The sequence below is a fragment of the Narcine bancroftii genome, chromosome 1, assembly GCF_036971445.1.
Source record: "Narcine bancroftii isolate sNarBan1 chromosome 1, sNarBan1.hap1, whole genome shotgun sequence".
In the NCBI taxonomy this organism is placed as follows: Eukaryota; Metazoa; Chordata; class Chondrichthyes; order Torpediniformes; family Narcinidae; genus Narcine; species Narcine bancroftii.
This window is the reverse complement of record NC_091469.1, coordinates 414,330,353-414,357,786: the sequence shown is the minus strand read 5'-3', so window position 1 is coordinate 414,357,786 and position 27,434 is coordinate 414,330,353. Positions and strand designations below refer to the sequence as shown.

Sequence of the window (27,434 nt, the reverse complement as noted above, 5' to 3'; positions counted from 1 at the left end):
ATAATGGGGTGGTCTGGAAGGCAGTCCTCCTGGCTCTCAGGTCAACAGGGTGGGCCATTGAGTACCGGCAGGACACACTGCCTGAGGCACTCCATGCCATTCAGTCACTGCTGTGCACGGCTTCCAATGAGACCCCTCAAGAACACCTGTTTTCATTCCCTAGGAGGTCGGCGACTGGGATGTCATGGCTCACGGCCCCAGGACCAGTGCTTCTGCTTAAGCATGTACGGACACACAAGACGAAGCACTGGTGGAGCAGGTTTTCCTCCTTCATGCAAAACATAACTACGCTTACATTAGGTTCAGCATCAGCAGGGAGGACACCATCTCAACCAGGGACCTGGCACCAGCAGGAGCATCCATCACACCACGCCATCCTCCAACCCAGTACGACGCTGACCGGGCATACATCCCCGTCTTCAGGCAGCTATGGGGCACACAGGGCTTCAGCCTTAGGAGATGAACCCGCCCCTCCCACCCATCCAATATGATCCACATACATCGACCCTGGCCACCCCTCCGCACGGCGCCACACACACCCCTGCTGCCAGCCCCCCACTTCCCCTCTGACCAGTGACCAGGAGCTAGTCCTACAACGGTCACAGAGACCCCGGCGGCCGCCGAGCTGCCTCAACCTGTAAATATTGTATGTATGTAGTGGGTGCGATTCCTTTTTACTGCCCTCCCCCCACCCCCCCCGGGACAATTTTAAAGAAGGGTGTGAATGTGGTACACCACCGGCCTACTGCAGGGGGCAACCTCTGTATCTGCAGGAGTCTAAGGGGACAGGACAACACCTGGCCGGCTCTCAATCAGTCGGCCTTAATGGATCAAGCCCCACCCAGTCGGGTGTCACTCACCCTCTGGGATATAAGCCTGCACCGGCCTCCCGAGGCCTCCCTCAGAGCTGCTGCAGCCACAGCCAGCCTGGCTCTGTGGAAGTCTTTGTGGATTAAAGCCTATTGTACAGTCTTTATCTTTGTGTGTGTCTGATTCTGGCTAACAGTGCACCACATATCCCTACTTCAAAACTGTTCCGATATATTTTACAGCTCATAGTTCGATCCAATAAACTTACAAACAAATGGCTGACAGATGAAATTCAGTGCATCTTAGAAACTGTATTATTTTTTACCTATTACACTCTTGGTTTTAATCAGCATGGATAATAAAGTACTTGAGAATCAATATTATTATTCCCATAAATCTGGCTAATCTGATTGTAGTTTCTCTCTTCCGTTTCCTATTCCTCATTTCTATAATTTTAACTGCTGAAATGACCTCAGCAGGAATTAGGAGCAATGTATGTTTTATCTTTGTACTTCAGTGGTGTAGCCTATCTGTCACATTATCTTGTCAACATTTAGCTGTTTTGCGATAATTATTCATGCACTTTGTTATCCTTTCTAGTGCTTTTAAATGTGTCACATGTTGATGTATTAATTTCCTATGTTTTGTCCAGTTTATGCCAGGTTTCTGTTGATTCTATTAATTCTGATGTTTCTGTTAATTTTAGACCTTCCTCAAAAATAACTTTCTACTTCCCCCAATTTATTGCTATATCCTGCTCATTGGAATTCATGTACCTATGATCTTTTGAAATAAATCTCTCAATTTCTTTGTTGAAAGTTCCTTCTATTAACTTCCCAATTATAATTTATCCATTGATTTTATTCCTCTATTCTACCTTCCTCTTGCTCAATTTTTGTAGAAATATTAACCCTCTCTGTTCTCCTTTCTCTCACAACTGAAGGCCATTCCACTCCACCTGACCTCTGCTACTTTCACTCCAAGTTCTCAATGAAATGTTGTGATTGTTTTAACATCTGTGTGCTGTCTCCACAGATCATTAAGTTATAATAATAGTTGGTCAAGGACAGTGACTGGTAAACAACAAACTTTCAAAATGTGAATGAAACTCCTACTGTAGATTTACATTAGGAAAGAATTGAACTGCAAATACAATATAAACTTACTTTTCACTTATCCTATTGAAGTTCATCTTATGAAATCCAAACATGAATTTTATCTGCATGGAGATAAGTCAAGTAAACTCTAAGGTGGCCAGTTGCAAGCTGTTTCAGCTAGGAGACAAATTATTAAAATCCATAAAAATGTTGGTAATGTTACCCAAGATCATACAGAGATTAATAGGGTATTTCAGGAGTTTTATTCAGACTTATATAAATCCCAATTTTCAGCTGATTTTCATTTTATGTATTTTTTTTCCCACAGCGATTGACTTCCTCAGATGATCATCATTTATTGGATGCTTCAATTTCGGAGGCGGAAATTTTTAAAGCTATTTCTTCTTTTAAATCTGCTAAAACACCAGGTTTGGATGGTTATACAATAGAGGTCTATAAGTTTTTTTTATTTACTTACTCCTCATATTTGTGAGGTGTTTAAAGATTCTATTCATCAAGGAACTCTACCACAATCATTTTATGAAGCATCAATCTCTCTAATCCTTAAAAAAAAATAAAGATCCATGGGACTGTGCATCTTATAGCCCTGAATCACTTTTGAATGTTGACCAAAGTTCTTTCTCAAGTTTTAGTTAATAGTTTAGAAAATATTCTTCCTCAGATTATTGCAAAAAATCAAACTGGATTAATTAAACAGCGATACTCATATTTTAATGTTCAAAGACAAGTGAATATCATCTATTCTGCTTCATCTACGATTTCAGAACATGTAGTATCATTAGATGTGGAGAAATCTTTTGTTAGAGTTGAATGGAGATATTTCTTGAAATTTTGGTAAGTTTCAATTTTTGTTCTGGATTTAATTCCTGGACGACTTTATTTTAAATCAACTGCAGTGGTTATTGCTAATAATCAAAAATATTCCCCACTCTAATTGTTTTGAGGAACTAGGCAATTCCTTTACTTTTTAAATCTGGCATTAGACCCCCTTGCAATTGCACTCCGTATTAAGATATTAGTAGAGGAGAAGAAATATATAAGATCTCTCTATATACAGATGATCTTTTAGTCTATATTTCAGATCCTGCTAATTCTATCCCTGTGATGCTTTCTTTAATATCAGATTTTAAGAATTTTCTGGATATAAACAACTTTTCATAAAAGTGAATTATTCCCAATAAATTCATATTATCCTACATAAAAATATGCCATTTAAGATGGTTAAAGAGTATTTTAGTTATTTAGGCATTAAAATCATGAGGTAATTTAAAGATTTGTTTTAAATTAAAATTTTCTCCTTTATTAGATTTTTTTAAACAATTTTTTACTAAATGGACCCATTGACTTTCTCTTTGGTTGGTCATATTAATTCTGTTAAGATGATAAAATTACCTAAATTTTTATACCTATTTCAAGCTGACTCAATTTTTATTTAAATCTACCTCCCATCTCTGTCTAGACCTATGGATCCCCTGCTTAGGAGTTCCCTTTTGCAATAAAATGTACATGGCTGAAGTAAATTTCTTTATATGTTTATTATGAATCAAAATCTCGATGTCACTACATTTCAGTAATGACATTGTTGGACCCAATTTATCTCTTAAATATTCCTTTAGTTGATAATGACAGAAAAGTGTATTGTTTTGTATCCCATATTTATTTTTAATTTTTCAAATTACATTAAATTTCCTCCTTCATAACAATCTTCTATATATCTAATTCCTTTATTAGACCAAATACTTTAAAAGAATTATCCATTTTAAATGGAATAAGTCAATTTTGAGTCAGAGGCATTTTAGATTACAGAACCCCTCTCATTCCAATTATAGTTAAGATAAGAGTATCGGGTTATAAAATAATTTGGGAAGAAAAGTGAAACTGTACCCCTCACTAGAGGGGATTATACTTAGTGCCAAAGAGACACCCAATTTAAATAGCCGGTATATAAAATATTTAGGGATACAGGTAGATAGAAATTTGTTTAAAAATTACATAAATTGAATTATTCACCTTTATTTAAGAAAATTGGAGAAGATTTGAATTAATGGATGATGTTGCCAATATTATTGGGCAGAGTGAACTGTGTTAAAATGAATATATTTAAAGTATACAGCATCTTTTCAAACATTACCAATACTGTTATCAGAAAAGTATTTTTCAAGAATTAAATAAATATAAGAAAGTTTCTTTGGAAGAGTAAAATGTCGAGGAGTTCTTCAGATAAATTAACATGGAAATCTGAGTTAGGAGGCCTTCAAATTTTAAAAATTATTACAATGCAGCTCAAATGTGGTTTCTTCCTTTACTTTTTGAAGACGGAGAGAAGTTGGCATGGATTAAAATAGAAACTGATAAAATAGGGAAGGAATACCAGTAAATTTTGTATATAAATGGAAACCAAAATTAATATCAGGCGAAAGAGAAACCCTTTGTTGAAATATTTCATGAATACTTAGAGCAAGATAATCACTGAAAATGTCCCACATTTCTTGACAATTTAATAACTTTTATGACCAAACTGATATTTCACTACTCCTGGTTTCTTTGTATTTTCCATTATAATGATGATCACAAATTTTGCCTCCTTTAATTTTCTATGTCATCCCATTGTGACTTCAATTTGTTGTACATTTTTGTGTATATTTTCCTGGAAAATTTAAATGTTTCTCATTATTCTTTCAAGTCACTATGAGCCTGTACTGTTGTTTATTTCATATTGCAAAGTTTTATTCATCCCCTCAGAATCAGATTTTGTCTTAGCTTTTAGCCAAGCCAAGGCACGGGCCCCCTTCCCTTCTGAGAAGCCCGCAGTTGGTGACATGCATTGCCCGAGGGATGGTGCCACTTACTGGTTGTGCGCCGCTCGACAGGTAATGATGCCGCGATGTGCTGACGTCACTCCCTAAGGCCAGTGTTCCCCTCACAGGAAGTGGGTGGTCCCCTCGAGCAGCACAAGGAAAATTTAAAATAGAGTTCAGTTACTGGTTCACCCACGTGCTGCATGGACATCTTTAATTTCAGTAACGCTGCTGTTAGCAGATGCCACAGTGGTGACCCCAATAGTTCCAATGTCTTTGGAACCCACCTAAAACAGGAAAAAATGCAGGATGCTACTACCGCTACAGTCATAATGGCTGCGACCAAGGCTGTGGGCGTGCATTTCCCGTCCTTCTGGGAATATCTACCCAGGAATTGGTTACAACTGACCGAACCACAGTTCCGGATCAGAGGCATTGTCTTGGAGGACACCAAATTGTGGCACTTCATCAACACCACAATTCTTTATTTTAATCAATATTTCTGCTCTCTTATAGTTCCATCCCCTCTGTTGTGCTGCACGCTCCATGTACATTCCTGTACAGATAATTCAAAACATTTTAATTGTGTGTAACTAGTGTTGAATAACAAAACAGAGCAACTTGAGCATATCAACATTGGACAGTGTTTTACAGATCAGATTTGGCATTGGTGCAAAGGGAGAGTAGAAAGTATATAACCTTTCTTGCTTTAGTTAAGGTAGTGAATATCTAGCAGTAAAATCCTGCAGCTCTAACAGTGAAAGTGCAGGCACATCATGCCATTTTTACCAGATTCCAAGCCCACTTTGCTGTGGCATCCACATGATGAATTGAAGCTTACTATTTGGAGCTTACCACCACCAAGCTGGGTATTGATATTCCATTCCTACTAGTCTTGTCCTTGACCTAGTTGTCAGTGCCAGATTCTCTGGTGGCACCCTTAATCAATGGACAAAAACACTGGAGCTATAACCTAGCCAAAGGTTTGCTAAATTGTGAAAACAATCCCCTGCTATTCTGTTGCTCACCTATTTTTCTGCTGCAGGCTTCAGACAGAAGTTGCTCGACAGAAGTTGTCTGCTAATGTACAAATTGCCTCTAAAACATTACTCCTATTATAGGCCAAATTTGCAACAATGGATCTTCAGTGGATACACAAATGACCTAATCTATGAAATACTTGTTTCAGCTTCTGTACAGCATCAATGGCTGCTGCTAATGGATGTTTGGCATAAATCCAGGGCAATTCACCACATGAAATTCCATGGCCAATGTTTCCTGCACTGCTCATGCAAGACTGTTAAGAATTTTTTTTCCAATGCCTTCTTACCCGCCTTCAATTTGGCATCATTGATGCGTTGTGGGCTGAAGGCCAAGTGATAACGCATTTGCTCACTTTCCATTAAAGTAGCTTAACAAACCAAAGGGACATTAGCACATGTTCTTTCTCAGGCTTTTAATACAAGTTTGATCCCAGGTGGAATAAATGATAGGTGAGAAAAAAAGTACAATCACTGTAAATATAGCAAACAAGGGTATAGACTAATGATTATAATGATTAGTGTACAGATCTACATGAAACCCACACATGCAGGATGAATTTGTTCTTTTTCCATGACTGAGTTAATAAAGATTTGATTGATTTTTCAGTAACCACAGTTCCTTTTCAGTAAAAATTAAGGCATGAAATGTACTCTAATTTATGCAGCAAATTTTCTTTTATCAAAACATAACTGCACAATATAATTTATCTTACCTTAAGGAGGGTATACCAAAGAATTATAATTATTTGGGCAGAACCTGACTCAAAATGTTTTTTCACAATACGAAAATCCTTCCAACCTGAAGCCCAACGTTGGACGGAAACAAGAAGATGCTTACTGAAGCAAACAAAATGCACTTCAACATGTTGAGTCCTGGAGAAGCATTTTGGCCCAAAATGTTAACTATATACTGTCTTCCATGGATGCTTCCTGGACACTGAGTTCCTCCAGCTTTTTGTGTATTGATCAAAAAGTGGTCAACTGGATTTTAGGAACCCTTTGCGGACACTTGGCATAGTTATTTTAACTCCATTCTCCAGAAGGGAAAATAAACTTTAAATTGGCCTTGAAATGTAATGTACATATTCAGTGTTGTGTGTTAAATAATTATACTTTTCCTTTTATCATTTAAAAAAAAACTTTCTTCCTCATTGGGCAAAGGAATGATGAATCAAATTACTCAAAATCTGTGATAATGATAATGAATTTATTGTGTTACATGGTACAAGGTCAACATGGACCAAATTTCTTGTTTGCTGCAGCTGAACAGATATTTCATGAAAAATTACAATAGTATAGATTAAATTAAAAAGAGATAGTTAAAAAAAATTGGTTACAAATATTCACAGTTAACATCACGCAAGAAAAAAGATAGCATTACAACAGTGCAAACAGACCTTTTAGCCCGATAGCCATTAGAAAGAAACTGCTCCTGAGCCAAGCAGCATTGGTTTTTAGGCATCACTATCTTCTACCTGAAGGTAGCAGTAAAGAGAGGTTGTGACAAGGTGATGACAAACCCATACATAGGGAAATTAAATCTGAACAAAAGATGTATTGAAATAATTGCTGATTCTCTGATATTTCAAGGCAATTTCCTTAAATTTAACTGCCAACTCAAATTTTCCTCTGTTAATTTCTCTGCTGGTTGCTTCAATACATAATTTATAATTATGTCAGCAGATCATTCAATCCTATCCAATACCTACCTTCACCACTTCTTCTCCAACTATTGGGCCTATCTCCGGCACTTGCATTTACTGCAGCCACCATCATCAAGTCAGTCTCAAGACCAATGTTTAGCCCAGTGATTCTCAACCTTTTTCTTCCCATTCACATACCACTTTTAGTATTCCTTATGTCATAGGTGCTCTGCGATTAGTAAGGGATTCCTTAAGATGGTATGTAGGTGGAAAGAAAAAGTATGAAAACCACTGTTTTAATCGTACCTAATTGACTCATTATGTGCACAGTTTCATAACTCCAAAGGAATGGGCCAATGACAATTTTTCTCAAGCAAAATATTTCAAGAACAATTGGGTCTAGAGCAATGATTCTTAATCTTCCTTTCCCAATCGCATACCACCTTAGGCAATCCCTTACTAATCACAGAACACTGATGGCATAGGAATTACTTAAAGTGGTTCAGCGGGCAGCAACGTCCTTTGAAGAAGACCGCAGAGCCCACCTCACTGACAAAAGACAAAAGAGGAAAAACCCAACACCCAACCCAACCAACCAATTTTCCCTTGCAACCGTGCCTGCCTGTCCCACATCGGACTTGTCAGTCACCAACGAGCCTGCGGCAGACGTGGACATACCCCTCCATAAATCTTCGTCCGGGAAGCAAAGCCAAAGAAAAGAAAGATGTGAGTGGAAATAAAAAGGTTAAGAACCACTGCTGTAGCCTGTAAATGCAGACAAGTTTTAAGGATCAACAAAATGAAGCCATTTCAGAATGAAGTAAGACTGTAACAGAGATGGAGTATATGGCAAGAATTTTTTTTTAGATTGTTGTCTGTTAATTGTATTTTAATTTAATTGACAGGAAGATAAAACCTGATGAATTTGATGGCCGCAGGGCACAAAAGTGCTGGAGAAACTCAGCAGGTGATGCTTTCTATGGATGGTGGATCACCTGCTGAGTTTCTCCAGCACTTTTGTGTTCTGTATAAGTCCCCTGCATCTGCAGAGTTCTTGTTTATCACATATTTGGTGGCTGCAATAATATATTTATTAATCGAAAGTGACTCTTGTCAGGGACAGGAACAAGGATCTGTGACTCCCTGGTCTGTCCTGTCTCTCTGCACTGTCCCTCACTCCACTGCTTCCCCTCATTCTGTATTGAAGTATCATTTATTCCAGTGGAAGCATCATCTTCTCATTAACATCTATCCAAAAATATATCTACAACATTGTTCATGTCAGCTAGAGTTATTTTTTTTTTAATTCTTTCTTTGGCTTGGCTTCGCGGACGAAGATTTATGGAGGGGGTAAAAAGTCCACGTCAGCTGCAGGCTCGTTTGTGGCTGACCAGTCCGATGCGGGACAGGCAGACACGATTGCAGCGGTTGCAAGGGAAAATTGGTTGGTTGGGGTTGGGTGTTGGGTTTTTCCTCCTTTGCCTTTTGTCAGTGAGGTGGGCTCTGCGGTCTTCTTCAAAGGAGGCTGCTGCCCGCCAAACTGTGAGGCGCCAAGATGCACGGTTTGAGGCGTTATCAGCCCACTGGCGGTGGTCAATGTGGCAGGCACCAAGAGATTTCTTTAGGCAGTCCTTGTACCTTTTCTTTGGTGCACCTCTGTCACGGTGGCCAGTGGAGAGCTCGCCATATAATACGATCTTGGGAAGGCGATGGTCCTCCATTCTGGAGACGTGACCCATCCAGCGCAGCTGGATCTTCAGCAGCGTGGACTCGATGCTGTCGACCTCTGCCATCTCGAGTACCTCGACGTTAGGGGTGTGAGTGCTCCAATGGATGTTGAGGATGGAGCGGAGACAACGCTGGTGGAAGCGTTCTAGGAGCCGTAGGTGGTGCCGGTAGAGGACCCATGATTCGGAGCCGAACAGGAGTGTGGGTATGACAACGGCTCTGTATACGCTTATCTTTGTGAGGTTTTTTAAATTACAAAATAAACTTTATTCACAGTGATCAAAATATAGATTTTTCAAGCTCATTTCACATTCGTAGTGTCAAGTTATATGCACACAAAGGAAAACACAGTCTTTTCATATTGGTCCTGTCATATTCATTTGTACATTTTTCTTAATTGTACATTGCAGGGTTAATCATTTTCCACACCATCAACACTAATGTGTCCCTCCTCTCCAAGGGTGTTTGAGGGGCTTCCCCACCAATCCCATTCCCTCAAAGCCCAGGTAGCAAAGGACCTTTGACTGTAGACCTTCCCCACAAAGCCTCAGTATTAGTTGTACCAAGCCTCAGAGAGTGTCTGACTGGCAAATTGGTCAGACCAGTTATTGAAGAGCATTAGCTTGTTTTTATTCTGATGCCAACTCAAACTGGTCACAGATATCAGTCAGTCCGATTGAGTCTCTAAACAGAAGTCAGCAACATAGTCCAATTATAGAGACACTCTGTCCTGGGTGCCTCCACTACCTGGCAACATCACCCCTTTTATGCTTTCGTCATTCCTGACGGCAGAGGACTGTATGTAACACACAAGCAAGAGAGCAGGCAACCCTATCGGACTCCAGATCTATTTCCCACCCAATGATTTGAACTGCCTGACAGATGTCTATGCAGAGAAGTTTAATCCAATTTCTGATTCCCTCCCCCAAACCCACTTGGGAGAACACATCCATCATGTGTGTATGCAAAATCCTGTAGAAGACTTCTAGGTTAGATAATGTTATACCTCTTATTATTTCTGAGGATCAAATGGGTTACTCATAATTCAACATTCGATATATTCTTGCTCCCTACAATATTGTTCTCTGAATGTATTATCTCCTTAGATGCTGAAAAAGCATTTGATAGAGTGGAATAGCAATATCTATTTTGTGTACTAGAAAAATTTAACCTGGGTTCTTGATTTACTATTTAGATTAAATTAATATATCTATTCCTTACAGCTTCCATTTTTTTTCTAATTCAATTAAATCTAAACCTTTTAAAATATATTGTGGAACTAGACAGGGTTGTCCTTTAAGTCCACTCTTGTTTAAAAATTTAGCTTTGGAACCAATAGCTGTTGCTTTTTGGCAATCAGCAGAGATGTCTGGAATCTGTAGACCTGGAACAATTCATAAGGTGTCTCTTTATGCTAATGACCTTCTGCTAAATATATCCAATATTAACCGTTCATTTTTACTACTTCTCAGTCAATTTAGTCAATTTTCAGGCTATGAATTAAACTTGCAGAAGAGTGAAATGTTCATTTTAAGTTCTTCCTGCTCTTTAGATGCCTCCATCCCTTTTAAAATTGTTTAAAAAAAACAATTGAACTATCTAGGTATTACTAAAAAGTTAAATGATTTGTTTAAGGAAAATTTCCTTACCTTAGTGAATCACATTAAGAGGTCCCCATCTCAATGGTTCCCACTTTTTATGACCTTAATTGGACGTGTTAATATTATCAAAATGAATATGTTGCCTATTTTTTTTATATTTTCCAAGCTGTACAGATGTTTCTTCCCAAATCCTTTTTTGATTCTTTAGATTCTCTAATTTCGTCTTTTATTTGAAAAATAAGCACCTTGCCTCAAAAGGAAAATTCCTTCAAAATATTTTTTTAAATGGGGGTTTGGCATTACCTAATTTTAGACTTTATTACTGGGTGGAGAATATTATTATTTGGACACAAGGGGCTTCAAGATGGATTGACCTAGAAATTAAGTCTACTAAAAGGTATTCTCTCCTTTCGATACTTGGTGGCTTTTTTGGCTTCCAAGTTTCCGGATAATTTTGTATTATGCACACATTGAGAATTTGGTTTCAATTTAGAAAACATTTTGGTTACCATAGGTTTTATGGATTATCCCTATTCTATGCAATTCCATTTATTCCCCCCTTTGGTCCAAGATATTGATTCTAGTCACTGGTCAAGTTTGGGTATCCAACCTTTTCTAGATCTATATACATTTACCAAGATCTTGCCTCTTTTGAACAATTAGCTATTAAATTTAAAATACCTACATAACTTTTTTTCATTATTTACAGATCAGGAGCTTCTTAAATTCTTTAACGTTGAAGCTTCCACAGGGAGCTATATAATTTATATAGAAGTATATAATTTTAAACACAATCGTAAAGGATTGCTTTCAGCCCTAGGTGAATTACTTTTAAGATCTAGGGATAGTTCCTTGGGTGCCATTAAGAAATTATAGAATAAGACTTTCAACAACCATTTACTGAAACTACATAGGATTCTATTTTGAAAAGTGCTCATTCATCTTCTCTTTCTGCTAGGCATTCATTAATATATTTAAAGTCGTCCATCAGGTCCACTTTACTAAATTTTATCCTAATATTTCTACTAAATGTGATAAATGTATAACTGAGGAAGGTATTTTGTATCATATGTTTTGGTTATGTCCTCTCTCTAATTTCTGGCAAGGGGTATTTCGCACTTAATCATTAGTTCTTGATATTAACTTGACTCCTAGCCCTTTCTTAGCTATCTTTGGAGTGAGTGGGCCAATGGATTAACATTGATTTCTTTTCAATCCCATATGGTGGCATTTTGCTGAGATGGAAAGATGCTGTCCCTCCTACTCTTACTTGATGGTTGTCAGATGTGATGACATGTCTGTCTCTGGAAAAAATTAGATGTTGTACAACTACAATGGATTTTAACTTTCTTTCTCTTTGGGGTTCTTTTCTCAATTATTTTCAAAACATAGATTAATTATTTTTGGGTTTTTGTCCCTTGACCCCTGTATTATTACTAATATTATTAGTAGTGGATTCCTTAACATGGCCAGCAGCCCTCAAAGGGTGAGGCTAGATTCTATATTTAGCAATATTATATTTTTCTTTCTTTCCCTTTTTTCCATTTTAATAACATGGGTTCATATATAATTTGTTTTACTGTTAATATTTGTAATTTGATATTAATTTTCTTTATCATTATCATATGTAATTTGTGTATGTTAAAACCAATAAAAAGATTGAAAAAGAAAAAGACCTTTGCCTGGTCAAAGGTAACTAGTCAGATATCTCCCATCCATAGGTGATGGTGGTATCTTTGAACAGTGCAAGGCTGCCAAAGATTTTCCTGCCCAGAAAAGCACAGGTTTGGTCCGGGAGGAACATCTGCCCAAGAGCAGACTGACCTGATAACTGATGTCCTTGGATGGGATCCTATAATCTACATTTAACATTAAAATATGTATTCAATTCTTGATGTTCGCCTCCTCCCCCATTTGCTTCGAGATGAGGGTGATGGGACTCTGACTTTCTGCCAGCCAGAAGCACATACTGTAAACTTCCAGTAGGTCCAGACCTATCCAGTCCCACAGGGCCATGTAAAAGCCAGCAGGACGCATGACTTCTGAGAGTTTTATTTGACTGAAGGATGTAGATGGAGTCCGTCAGCTCCACCAGAGTCAGTGACTGATCCTGACTCTCCTACTTGCTGTTGTCCAAGACCACCATGATAGAGGACAAAAAGCTCTGGGAGGCTGTGCTGCCTGTGGCCTTTGCTATCATAGCGACCAGCATGAAAGGATCTACTGATTCTCAGTATGTCCATGTGTGAGGATGGTACTGAGCTATTAGTTTGAGTTGTTGATCAGAATTGCCTTGTTTGCAGTTTTCAGTCACTACATGGGAAGTAGGACCTCATTGGATTTGAAAGCAGGAAAGATTCTTAAGCTTGAGCTGAAATGGACATGTTAAAATGTTCTCCGTGAAATAAATGAGTGCCGTTAAAAAACACTTGATCTGTGGACTTTAGAGTGGCATACAATAATTATTAGTGAAACAACCTTTTCGCTCACCAATGTGTTTTTGTGGTTTCTGACCAAACTGTCGTGCATTGATTAACACATCAATATGCCACTGATTAACAGTTCTACAAGCAGGCCTATGGGATGCTGTCAATGCCTAGTGAGGAGACAAGGTGCAGAGAGCACAGCTTTACAATGCAATCGAATTTTATCACACTTAAATACTTCAAATAACAAACAAGGAATATTTTCATAGTGAATAAATAAACCGTGGAAAACCATGGCAGCTGCTAGTGATTACTTTGTGTACTGTATTGAAAGATCCTGGCATTTAGATTTTTTATCCTAAGGGAATTGTGATGAGACACAAATAATTTATAACACATGAAATACATCTGATGCTGACCAGATGACATCCTGTAATTGAATGCTTATTATAGGCTCTCAATGCTTAAGTGTTCTTAGGATAAACAAGAAAAGGTTCCAATCAGATAATCACCAGCAAACCAGAAAAAAATGTGCAATAGCTGCAGAATTTGTTATTTTCTATGTTATTTTATCTCTCCTTAAAATGATACTGCTGAGTATCTGTTCTCGGTACACAACTGATTTGTGTTTTGCCTCTGTAACGTGCCTGCAGAAACAAGAAAGGGAAAGCCTTATCCCCTGCCTTCCTTCTCCCCATGTGAAGTGTCTTTTGCTGAGTAACTCCCCAGAAAGCCAGCAAGAAATCAATTCTTATCCTGCATTGAACATGCTAATATATTAATGTACCCCACGTAACTCATGGTATTTATTCAATTTGTTTCTTCATTTCTTAGCAATTCCCAATTTATGGGATGTCACATGTATTTTTTTTATGTTAAATTTACTCTTTTGCCCAGAATTTTAATCAAGACTCGATAGCAGAGTATGATTATGCACGGCAGGAATTTAGGGAACACTTCCATTCCAACATAATTTCTTTGCTGAGGAATTTGAGGAAAACATTCCTGATTTTTCCTTTCACTTTAGCATATTCCGATTAGTAAATACAGCTGTGATAATAGGTACATAAAACTACATGAATAATTGCTTGTAATACCTCAAAAACATTTTGTTGAAATAATCCTTTGTTGAAATAAAATAAAGGGGAAAAAAAAAGCTAAAAACTAAATCTAATCTACCCCCTCCCTCTAATCAAGGTCACCTGATTTTTTTTAAAATTCAATAATGTGCAATCACTGGTGATCCCTGAAAAACAGACAATGAACCATTGGAACATACAATAATAGTTAATTCTTCCAATTATAAAAAAAATTATAAGAATGGGCCACACAATTTCATAAAATGAAATTTCTATCTTTAATATTATATCTAATTTTCTCTAAATTCAAATAGGACATTACATCATAAAGCCACTATGTATAAGTAGGGGATGAATCATCTTTTCATTTCAATAAAATCGCTCATCTGTCTATCAGCATGGTTAAAAGCATTTTCCTGAGATGCCGATATAAGTTTACCTGACTTGATAATTGATTCAGATATTCAGGCTGCACCCAAATATTGCACCCATTTTAGCTCACAGGATCTCATCTGGGACCTTTGCAAAGGACTTTCCATGGACTAAGGGAAGTGATTTTGCTTTGACAGAAATGAGTTTGTGGAAATGGTGATTGTGACTGCACTTCTAATGATGAATTTGGATGAGCCAGACAAAGGCCACAAATATCTCTGCCCAAGTGTTGGTGCCGGAACAGCAATTCTGCTTGTGTGATGCTTATGCAGCCAGAGCATGGTGCTCAAATGGCAGGGCTGTGGCATTTGTCCAGTCTTAGATCCCTAATCTTTACCTTTCTATTCTAAGAGTTGATAAACACCACCATGCTTTTGGTGAGAGTGCCTTCACAATTTCAGCATTTAGAAGAGCCTTGAATGTTACCTCCATTTGAATAGCATCCCAAGATTTGCACTCATATTAAATAGCCTGCTGGTACCTCACGCTTTTATTCTCTGTGCCTCTAACCCTTTTGTTGGCAACTTGTTCAGTAGAGATAGATTTAACTTTTGCAAAAACAAATAGCTAAGCAACAGGTGGCTTTCAATTTAAAGATGTATTGTCTTTGAGAAGATACGAAAGGTGGAAATTTTGCTAGGCTTTTTCAGTGCACAAAAATTGCATTCAAGCAGCTTGAAGCTTTTCTGGTTTGATGTGTATAATTAAAGTTGAGAACATAAGTTGCAAGTGTAGGCAATTTAGCTCCTTGTGCTTGCTCTGCCATTATTCAGGTCAAAGCAGTTATTTTACCTATTACTTTCTGCCACTCATCCTACATCCTTTGATTCCCTTAACACCTACAGAGTCAATTTCTGTCTGTGATACGCCACATGACTGTGCCTCCACAGCTTCCAAAGATTCTCAATCATTATTTTTCATCTCTGCCACACCTTGCTTTTCAGATCATGACAGCTGGTTCTAACCACTCCATGAAGGGAAACATCTAACTGTCAAGCACTGTAAGAATCTTGTGAGTATTTAGCAAAAACTATCAATTAATGCCAAATTATTTTACTGGAAAATAGCAAATTACCCCAAAACATTCAGAATCATCAAATGGCAATTAAATAAAGTTTTCTAAGATGATAATAAATTGCCTTTTCCCGTGTGTGGAGATGAATAAAATGTGAGTCTGTGAACATGTTTGGAATGTGTCACCCACATTTTGCAGTGACCATAAAAACAGAAAAATAAAAGTAGCAGATCACTAGAAAACTTTAAAGAAATTTTTGTAGCAGTTCCATCGGCATATTAAAGAAATGGAGACCGATGTAAAACATGCCATTGCAATGGAATGTCAAATAAAACAGTTCTAAACTCCAAGTGACCTTAATGTCTTGGTTTATGTGAACTCAGTCTTCTCGAGTTGCCTGCCCCTCTTCAAAAAATGTGTACTTCCCCTACACAGAGAGAAAGTGTATCTATTTGGGTCTGAGAGCCGCTGCTGTTCAGAATCAGCTGGACCTTAACATGAGTGATCAGTCATGAGTGCTTAGTGTCACCGGAGGAAGCCATAGTAACAATAGCAAATAGAGTCAGTGTGCACTTTTTAGGCACACTACATAATCAACAAGACAAGCTCATTAGCTCATGAACTTCAAAGGCAACCAGGCCCAAACTACTTTTAAACAATGGCACTTTAGGAATACATTGGTTCTAAGCTTATTATTCTAATCAGAAAGTGATATGCATTGGACTATTGCCACAGTCAATTTCTTCACACAGACTGCTGTAAAAGTCCACCTTTACAAATACACTTCACTATACCACAGAATCAGGCATCATTAATAAATAAATATCCAACTTTCACTGCAAGCTCACAGATACCACATTGATGGAAATACTGAAGAGTTTGAGTACAGGTACTCAATGAGTGAGTGAGACAGCAGTCTGAGAAGTCAAAATATATCAGTATGACTGGACCGAGACTGGTGAAAGAGGAACTATTCTGTTTGAAAGTTGATAACATTAAATACAAAGTATTTAGTCTTCTGAGTATGAAATGCTCCAAGATATTTTAAAGTACTAAAGCAGGTTTTATTTCTATATTTTATTTATGAAAATAAGTGGAATTCTTGCAAAATTTTTAAAAAGTGAAGCCATGAACACAGGAAGTGAACACAGAAAAAGTGAAGACATGAACACAGGAAGGGCTGGAGGAACTCAGCAGGTCAGGCAGGAGCCTTGGAATGCAATAGACAGTTAATGTTTTGTGCCAAAAACCTTTCATCAGGAATAGCACAAAGTGGGCAGACACCTAAATCAAAAGATGGGGTGATGGTGGTGGGAGAGGAGCACAGGTGATAGATGAATACAGATGAGAGAGGACAGAAACCAAAGGAGCCACAAGGAGATCAGGATAAGTGGCAGACGACCGAGAGCTCAGAACCAACACTCCAAGGTTGGCAACTGTTTTTTTTTTAAAATTCAGGGTTATGCAATTTGGATAAATTTCCAAATCAGTATTTCAAGGATGGATTCCTTCCCATCTTCTAAAAACCAACTGTAACAGAATTTGAGAAAGAGGAAATGTGCATGATTTAATCTAGAAGGTCAGGCAGCACCCGTGGAGACAAAAGGACAATCGAATATTTTGCGTCAGGACCATTTCTCCAGAGTAAGGTGGGAAGGGGAGATGCCAAGCATTTAAAAAAAAGGGGTAAGAGCTAAGGAGGCAGCAAGAGTATGGATAAAGGCAGGAGATGTAAGAGATTGAGGAATAGGGTGGAGACTATGACTGAAAGGTCATGGGCTTGGAGAATGGGAAAAGGCCAAAAACAAATGGAAACAGTGAAACAGGATCTGGGTGGTGGTTATCTGAAATCAGAAAATTCAATGTTCATACAAGTGGAATTAATTGAGAATTTACTAAGGCTTTTGTTGTGCTGAGTTCATAGCCTGAACTTGCATTGCACCTTTGCCTTAGTTAGCAGTATGTCCAAGATGGTAACAAGTTGCAAGTGCAATCTGTCCATTGACAAGAGCTTCATGGCAGGAAAGTCACAAAGACTTGCATTTGATTGCTAATATTGTTAAATTAATTTGTACCATAGAAGTGATTCATCCAGCATAGCACCCGAAGACATGATCAACCAAGAAATGATGTACTGATGATACCACTCCTGGCTCCAAAATCACCTTTGATTCAAATACCATTGTGTTTGAACACAATATATATTGGGCAGATTTTTTAGTGTGGATTGTTGGATAAATTATCAATCAGCTTAAAAGAGAATGTAGTGGGCAATCACCGACTTTAGGACAGAACTAAAAGCATTATAAAGGCAATGATGGGGAAGGGACAATTTAAAAGGCATCTCCTTTTCAAAAAAATATTTACTTGTGTCATTTGTAGTAATTGCCAGAGCATATAAAGTGCAGTTGTTCTTATTGGTTCCTGCTGTGTCTTGATTAATGTCCAGGTGTTAATTAGAAGGCTTGTATTTCTGTCAATGACCAGTGAAACTCAGTTATTGAACCTCACTAATGATCGAGGCTGGTTCATGATATTTCTATACAGGCTGGATTGGTTTCAAAGATCCAGCTGCTCTGAATTAGAACTTAAATGTTTAAACAGTGAAAATTAAATTAACTTGGATGTCAGTTCAGAGACAGTTTTAAAAAATCCATTCACGTAGTGAAGAGTACACCGATTTTTAAAGTCAGAGTGCTGCTTTTCAAATGTAAATGAACACTCTCCAGAGGTTAAATGTTATTGCTGTATTTAACCATACATTGGGAACAAATACCTTGTCAATCAATGTGATGGAGACACCTCTTCGGACTCTTACCCTACATATTGCTATAACTAAAGGATTAGTCTTCAATATATACAAAGTTGATAAATAATTCATTTCATCAAACACCTCAGTGCTGTTTTCTTTCAAAAAATTACTTCCTTGAACTACTGTTCAACCTTGGACTCTGCCCCAACATTTTAAATTGGAGTGTCTGGTGGAAAAGGAATGAGATAGGGTACCTGAGCCAAGATGCCAAATGAATAGGTCATATTTTACCACATTATTATTGATACAAATCCTGTGTTATATACTGTTCTGCATCTTCAATTACTGACAAGATAAATAGCTCCCTTCTTTCTCTGATAATCAATGAATGAAGCAACAGACCCTCTGAAGTGTACCGTCCTGACGATATTTCAGACATGAAACTCTCTCCACAGATGCCCAACCTACTCAATGTTTCTAGCTGATTTTATATTTTCTATCACATTGGTCTTTTAATGAAGAGTATTTGTGCAACATTTTGTTGTTATACCTTCGGCCACCAACAGATTGTCTTCAGCTGCCACGTACAATCTTCACCCCATACTAACATTTCTCCATGTTTTCCAGAGAAGCAATGCTTCATTATGCCTAATGTAGCCTCAAGAAGAAGTTTTTCAGCATATCCTCTGACACCTTAGTCAGATCAGGAGCAATGTTGAACCCCAAGAAACTTCGTGAAAAGCAAAATATTGTGGTTCTCATAATTATTGAAAATAATTTTAAAAATATCAGTAGGTATAATTTATGAAGCTGTATACTTAATTGACACCTTGAATTGAACCAATGTGCTAACTAGGCAGAACAGAAACAGTGCTTGTTGAAACATTAGACACTTTCCAGGTGTCGGTCACAAAAGTTCAAGGGGAAAGGTCATGTTAAATCCTTTGTATTTTACAATATGAACTTCTTGCCATTCACATCAAATCATTTGAGACCAAGTACAAGGTAGAAAGCAGTGTTCCCCATTTGAAGGGAAATCAAAATTGGACTTTACTTTGGCTATTCTCACACAATTGATAAGAGGGTGCAGAGCAGAGCTTGAATGTATTTTGTGAGGCTTACTTTGCTATGATGGGGTGTTATATAATACAAGAGAATTTAAGCAGTAGAGCATTAAATAAGTTTTTGCGAGATAAAGTTGGAATTTGTTTTTCCTGAGTAAAGATCAAGAAATATTTGTAATAAATATTCAAAAAATAGTCACTTCACTTTGAGAATACTTTATCCACAGGCAAAGATCTTCAAGAAGATACCAGTTTGAAAATTACTTTGGTATATTATTAAGAAATAATGCCTTTCCATATTTTGGTTTTAATCTATGTAAAAAGGCAATTAAAAAATTGCAAATGCTGGACATCTGAAATAAAAATGGAAAATGTTTGAAGTACTCAATAGATCAGGCAGCATCTATATAGAGGGAAGGAGAGTTAACATTTCAGGTTAATAATATTGCACGAGAACTAGGAAGCATTAGAAAACAAAAGTTCTTTGTGGGAAGAGAGTGGTGCAAAGAGATTAAATCAGAGTGGGAGAGCATCAGAGAATTAAAGTAATAGGCAACTGGAGTTCCTAAAGTCCTGGAATCCGAAGGTGATCTGAGACTTCTGATGCAAAAAAAATCTTGCTGGAGGAACTCAGAGTTAAGCAGCATCAATGGAAGAAAAAGAATGGTCAAAGATTTAAGCCAGAACCCTTTATCAAGACTGAGAACTAAGGGGAAATAGCCAAGAGACAGGGTGGGAGGAGAATTCTCAATCAGTCCTAGTTGAGAATTGGTTAACCAGGGAGATGTGACAGACAGAAGCAGAAGCAGTTGATTGACATGTGCCAAACAAAGGGAAAGAGTGGCAAGAAAAACAAAAGGGTCAGGTGGAAAATGACAGGGACTGATAAGTGGGGACAAAAGCTACCAGTACAGAAATCTGCTAAGAAGAGGTGACAATATGGTATGATGAGAGATTGGGGGGAGGGGGGGGGATGAAAAGGGGAAAGAATCCTGCAGGGAAAATGTGGGATCGAAGAGGATGGAACCAGAGAGGAAGAGGAATGAGAATGGGTGGGGGGTCAAGGTGGAGTGGTGAGCAGGTCAGGGGTAAAATGGGGGTGGAGGGGAAGAACAGAAGTTAGGTCGGAAGAAAAGGGTACTCATTAACTGAAATTAGAAAATTCCATGTTTATGCCAATGGGCTGCAGATTGACAAGGAAGATTATGAAGTGTGGTTCCTCAAGTTTATGTTGGGCCTTTCTCTGAAAGTGAATGCCAAGGATGGCAGGTCAATATGGGAATTGGTAAAAACGCAATGCCAGAGAAACTTAGAAGGTCAAACTGTATCTTTTAATAGCAAATATAGAAATATATAACCATCACTCTGGGCTTGAGCCCTTTTTCAAGTTATGGAAAAATGTCGGCAATCGTCCAAACAAAATGGTAGGGGAGGGGGGAGCAGTAGGGGGAGAGAGCACTGTACCAAAGACAGGAGATAATAGGTGGATAAGGGAGGGAGAGAGGGCATAACAGCAAGCAAACAGGGGCAGAAGGGATGGTTCAGTGAATAGAGAGGGAAGCGGTTGGAGAGAAAGAAGACAAGGGGAAGGGGAGAGAAGGGAAGAGAGAGCAGATTAGCAGAAACTGGAAAAATGTATGTTAATGCCATCTGGCTGGAGAGTGCCCAGATGGAAAATCACGTGTTGTTCCTCCAATTTACGGGTGGTCTTGGTGGGAAAGTACATGAAGCCCTGGATACACATGAGTATATAAGTGGGATGCAGAACTGAAATAGAATTGGATTGGGATGGGGATTTAAAATGGTCTGCAACTGGGAGCTCAGGATGGCCATTGCAGACAAACCAGAGACACTATGTGAAACATTCCCCAAGTTTGTTCTTGCTCCTACTGATATAGAGGAGGCCATATTGGGAGCAATGAATGCAGATGATGAGCTTGTATTGTGACAGATTATGTTATATATTATGTATAGATGTGTTTTTGGATGAGATAGATTGTGGGGTTTTTATTCGGTCACAAACAGATACAAACACTTCAAAACAGATCTAGTTTTAAAATCCAAGAGTAGTGTCTTCAAGTCTGCAAAGACCATAGACTCCTGTGCTGGAGATTTTCACAATGAGATGAAAATGGAAGGGCCCATCTCAGAAAACTGATAAGATCTCTCAATAATTGATTTTGGGAGACAACAATCTGTTTTTGCTGTTCTAAGAAGGTCATGTGGTTTTGCAAGCAGAGAGTCAAACAGGCTTTTCTCTAAGTGTGACAGAGAGAGAGAGAATTCAAGAGCAGGGATGTCACATTACAACTGTAGAAGATGATGAGATCACACTTGGAAATATTGTGGACAGACATTTCAGGTCATGAATGTTGAATGTTGCTATGGTGCGACTTCATTTAAAGTGGGATTGCACATGATAATAAAGGTTTTTGTCAAGTGAAGTAGTGGCCTAGTGTCAAAAGATTCTAAAGTGATCGGAGTATACTTTCTCTTGAACAGTCAATAGTGCACACACAGTAAGTGAGAATGCGCAGAGGCACTGATCATACATGCAGTGTTATCTCAGACACAGCGGTTCTTGCTCACTGCCTCTCCTTACTTCTTCGGTCCCTTTAATCCCTTCACATAAAGATAACTTCTCCATCAGACTGACTTCCAGTCCCAAAGTCCATAGTACACAGGAAAATTTGAACTCGAGCCTCCAACAAATAGTTAACATCCAGCCCCCAACCACTCTGCCACGCAACTAACCTTTGTGAGGAGTAATATTCCTAAATTTAATATTAAGGAAATAATTGTGTTCCTTGTACTCTTCAGCATCTATCAATTAGAAGGGATTTTGAGGAAGTAGCATTTCATGGCTGATAGCACGGACTCTGAACGGGTGTAGCCATCCCTGCAGGCATTGTTCCATTAAATGTGGATCTGACATTGGAGACTGAGAACAAGTAGAGACAATACCCTCCCAGGCACTTAGTACCAGTGTCTCTACCAGTGAATTAAGTAACTAATTTAGCTGGAAAACATGTACATTCAGTTCAGCTCTATCCATACCAATAGGAATACAATTCAGCAACAATTTTCAAAAGCTCGAAGATGAACACTACTTAGGAGAAATCTGTGCAGAAGGTTCAGGAAAATCTCAGGATGCAGTCTGTGAATTGCACATTAAACCATCCCCCATTGAATGAACTGCAGATTTGAACTAGTCAAAGTGCCATGGAGTTATGGCCACTGCTGTGACAGGAATAATAATAATTTTTTTGCTGTCTTGAATTGTTGTCTTGATACCAACTATGATGTCATACCAGAAACATGTGGCACAGCAGGTTAATTCACAACATTACAGTTATCTTCCATCTACACCAAAGTGAATTATTTATATTTGTGTATGCTGGTGTTAGGTTCTTCAGATTTGTATTTTAATCTATCATTGTTAGCCGTACAAATATGAATATTTTGTACAGATTTGGACAGATGCATGGATAAAAGGGTTTGGAAGGATACAGGCCAAATGAAAGGAAATGCAAACTTGGTTTTGGGCTGAAGGGCCTGCTCTATGCTGCCTGACTACAAGAAGCTTGGAGTTTTATTCATGTTGCTGTAAATGCAAAGTTTTTTTCTCTCATTTTAGAACTACAAAGAGCTATTAAAGTAATTAATTAATTCTGTTTCACTGCTGAAGGGAATATATGAATCTTGTCCCTCTATCACTTTAAAAACTCACCTCTAAGCTGTGACACCCAAGCAGGATGGGCCACACCTCCTTCACTCTTTCACATATCACACATTATGAATAGCAGTGCTGGTTCAAGCTAAAAGTTAACAGCTGCTGAAAAGAAATTGGTTTTGTCATTATTTAGCTACACTGAATGCTGTGAATGTCTGCAAGATGAAACAAAACTTCTTGCAAGAATTGTACATGTACAAGATGCAGTTATTCATAAACATAATGTCCCTGATTTCAACTTCACCTTTCTAGTTTATAAATATCAGGAAGATGAAAATTAGAATTATGGAATTAATTTTTGAAGTGATTGTGTTCTAGTAAGGAGTTATTTGATACTCTCACAGAGAATGTAAACATATGTGAAACATAAATAAAATTGTGACTGGGTTTTATAATGTGACATTATTTTTTTGCAACAGGAATGTTTCCAATGTGTGGGTAAATGCTGTAATGTGTTTCTAACTCATGCCAGACAAAAATTGTTAGCATTCTCCTCTCAATACGATATGAATCTATCAGGTTGTAACTGGTCTGCTCCCTTATTATTTGACTGCTTGTAAACGTGGCATGTACACAATCTTTCTCACTATGATAATGTGTTGCAATGAAGTTGTATCAAACAGTGGAATCCTTCAATAATAATTGTGATTCAAATATACATTAGTATAAATAATTGATTTTCATCACAAAGTTACCACAAATGCATTTGAAAGTAGTTCAGATGATGAAGTTATTTGAAACTTTGCAATTGTTCACATAAAAGGCACCAACACGAACCTGATCCACACTCATTCTGGCTGGCTAGAATCAAGAGATTCTAATTGTTCTGTACTTCTGTTGAACCTCAGCCTGGGTGTTAACCAATTTTAGCAGTTGATCTCTCTGCTGATACCATCACAATGAAATGATCAAACTCAATAGAAATATTGCTCACACAAAAAAAACACTTGCTTAAAGTATTGCCATTGAACTAAGTTTGGAATCCATCTACGTTGCAATGGTTGCTTTTTGGTACTCACTTGCAGGAGAAGGTGTACTACATCCACTTGCAGGCGTGTGGCTCTGACGTCCATTTAATGCAGGAGGTGAGAATCCACCAAATATAGGAGGGAAGATGAAAGGGAAAGTTGCCGTTGGATAGCGACTCATGTGGCCGCTAGTAATGGGAGTTCGGCACGAGGAGCTGCTGGTCGTCATAATGATTGTCCTTGCAAACAGAAGATGTACAGTCCGAGTATCCAGAAAGTTCACTTAATATTGTCAAATGGATCTCAAAAAGCAGATGGAATGAAATGTCCAAAGCTTATGTTTGCATTCACTGAGGGGAGATTTGAAGTAGGTGAGAAATGTCTCTGCTTCTGATCCAGTCAATTAAGCCACGGGACAAATCTTTTGTCGACTTAAGTTTACTTGCAGAAAGAAGGGTTTTCCTTCAAGCTGTAAAAACAAAACAGAAGAATACAATGTTGAGAAAAATGATCACAAAATATTACTGGCCAATCATAATCATGTGCTTTTGAATTTAATGATACAATTTAATTATTAGTAGCAGAAGTAAAACACGAAAGTCCGCAAACAACATTAATTGAATAAAAACACAATGTTGGAAGAACTCAGCAGGTCAAACAGTGAACTTTATAGAGCAAAGATAAAGATACATAACCAACGTTTTGGACTTGAAGACCAAGGTATATCTTCATAGCTGAAACATTGGTTATGTATCTTTATCTTTGCTACATTAAGTACACTGTTTGACCTGCTGAGTTTCTCCAGTATTGTTTTTATTTTAATTTTTAGTTTTATTATTATTCTTTATAAGAATGAACAGAGAATAAAAGTTGAGTGGGTGCTGAAAGCCTGTTTAAGAAAATTAGAAGTCATAAACCATGCAAGTAAAGATCATGATTTGAGCTTCTCTTTTCATTCACAGGATATGGATAACTTTTCTCAAAACTAAGAAATCTGCTTTATCCCCGAGTCTTCTTGAATTGAGTGACTTATTGAAGTTGAGAAAACTGTTCAAATTTTTCTTATACAGTAGGTTCAAATCAAATTATAGTGAATACCTTTAAGTTCAAGGGTGTAAACATCACCGGTGCCTTGTCCTGATCCATCCATGTCAATGCAATGGCCAAAAAAGTACATCAATGCCTTTACTTTCTCAGAAGCCTGAGCAAATTTGGCATGTCGTCGGTGGCCATTAATGATTTCTCCTGATTCACTTTTGGAAGCATATCAGGGAGCATTGCTGCATGGCACAGGGACTGGTCCACCAAGATGGCAAGAAACTGCAGAGTTCTCAACACGCGCTGCTTTGGAAAAGCAGCCAACATATTAAAGGACTCACCCCATCCTGGCCTCACTTTCCTTACCCCACTCTCTCATCAGGTCATAGATTCACAAGTATGAGCATGCATCACTGGATAAAAGGACAGTTTATTTCCTGTTGTTGTCAGGCTCTTGAATGAACCAACTCATAAAATGATATTGCCTTTGATAATGTACCATCTGATTCTTCTCTGACTGCACTATGACTTATTTGTTGAACTCTGTATTACATCTCCACTGGTTTGCTTGCAAAACAACCTCTATCACTGGATTTTGATACATGTGACAACAGGCATGAACTTGATAATAGCAGCATTTTTAAATGATTTGATTTGACTGAAATTCTATGAGGCTTCACTGATATATCCTATGCTTTCTGCTACTACCAATACGATAAACCATTGCACCTGACAGTATTTTGCATTTGACAATCATTGCAACATTTCATTATTATATTGGTAATGCAGGAATATAATAGAGATATGATGGTAAAAAGAGGTTACAAATAAATATATTACCACATGAAAAAACACTACATACTTAATTCAGCCAAAGAGATGCAGAGTGGAGATGGGCCTTCAACCCACCAAATCTGTGCTGACATCAGTCACCCACTGTTGCACTTCTCCAACCTTAACCCATTTTATTCTCCTTGCGTTCCCTCACATCAACAGCCCCCACTCCTCCACCATCATCCCTTTCTAGATTCCATCATTCCTCTACCCTCTGGGGGCAATTTATGGTCACATATTAGCTTACCCAACTCAACCACATTTGGGAGCAACTGGACAATGTGATCGCAGGGAGAATATGCAAATTACACACAGATATTGAACTCGGGTCGCTGGAACTTCAAAACATTGTGCCACCCAACATTATTGTACAACGTAAATTGTATCATATATTGTATATATAGAAGTTTTTAAATGTTAGAAGCAGATGTCCTCAATGTGCTTTTTTGTGTTTGCTGAGTCACATCGTGTGCTAGTATGACTGATTTAATTGTTTTATTTTTTCTTCCAATTGGAACTTTTGCTCTTTTCATTCAGAAACCCGACACTAACTGAGCAACTGCACTGATGTTTCAGCTAAAAATAATGATGTGCTAATGAAATGTTTATTAAAAATTGATATACTGAAAGTATCCATCTTACTTCTTATTTCTGCTCCCTATAAATAATTCTCTCAACCTACATAATGCCCATTTCTTATGAAACCTGGTTGGTATTAGCCAGGCAGATACACAAACCAGGTGATAATACGGTCTACTTATTATACAATAGCTGCAGGACTCCATGTTCTGACCCTATCACAGCAATTGATGACACAGATCCATGCACTGCAGAATGGGAAACGGCCACTGATTGGGAAGGAGAAAATAACACCAGGGAAATATAGAGGATGAAATTCACAAAATAAACCTAGTGGAAAAATATAGTTCTTTACTGTTTTCTACAGCCAGTAAACCATAGTTAGGTTTTAAGAAAAAAGCAGGTTCCTGCTCAGTAAGGATATTGCAGCTATTCTTTTACAAATACCGTAAAACTCCTGATATCTGGAATTCAAACAACCAGTAGGCACAAGCAACTGGCAAAATAATTGTGGCAAATAAATAGGTAAAAAATACGGAAATTTAAAATTGGTGCACCTCCCGGTTAGTTTGCCAATCATGCAACACACAATTTCAAGCGACCGGAAAATTCACTTATCTGGCATTCACATAGACACTGGATACCAGAGGTTTAACTATATATCCTTAGTTTCAAATTTTCTTAAATTCAGATTTCTTTACGGCTTATCCATAGAACCATAAATCTCTACAGCACAGAAAACAGGCCATTCAATCCTTGGCAAAGGCTTTACT

At 37.9% G+C, this 27,434-nt stretch overlaps 1 protein-coding gene and 1 long non-coding RNA gene across 9 annotated transcripts in view; one reads left to right on the top strand and one right to left on the bottom strand.

Moving 5' to 3' along the window:
- Positions 1 to 26,667, top strand: part of LOC138751563 (uncharacterized) — a 71,823-nt gene extending 45,156 nt beyond the window's left edge. Inside the window, exons 2-4 of the long non-coding RNA XR_011350052.1 lie at positions 2,236 to 2,335; positions 15,623 to 15,690; positions 25,173 to 26,667. This is a non-coding gene — a long non-coding RNA (uncharacterized lncRNA). The remainder of the gene's footprint in view (positions 1 to 2,235; positions 2,336 to 15,622; positions 15,691 to 25,172) is intronic.
- LOC138751556 (retinoic acid receptor beta) overlaps positions 1 to 27,434 on the bottom strand; it is a 942,630-nt gene that overhangs the window by 487,771 nt on the left and 427,425 nt on the right. For all 8 annotated transcript variants that reach the window (XM_069913985.1, XM_069913986.1, XM_069913984.1 and 5 more), the window contains one exon: positions 24,262 to 24,679. In XM_069913985.1, the coding sequence (XP_069770086.1) occupies positions 24,262 to 24,439 (178 nt within the window). In that variant the 5' untranslated portion in view covers positions 24,440 to 24,679. The remainder of the gene's footprint in view (positions 1 to 24,261; positions 24,680 to 27,434) is intronic.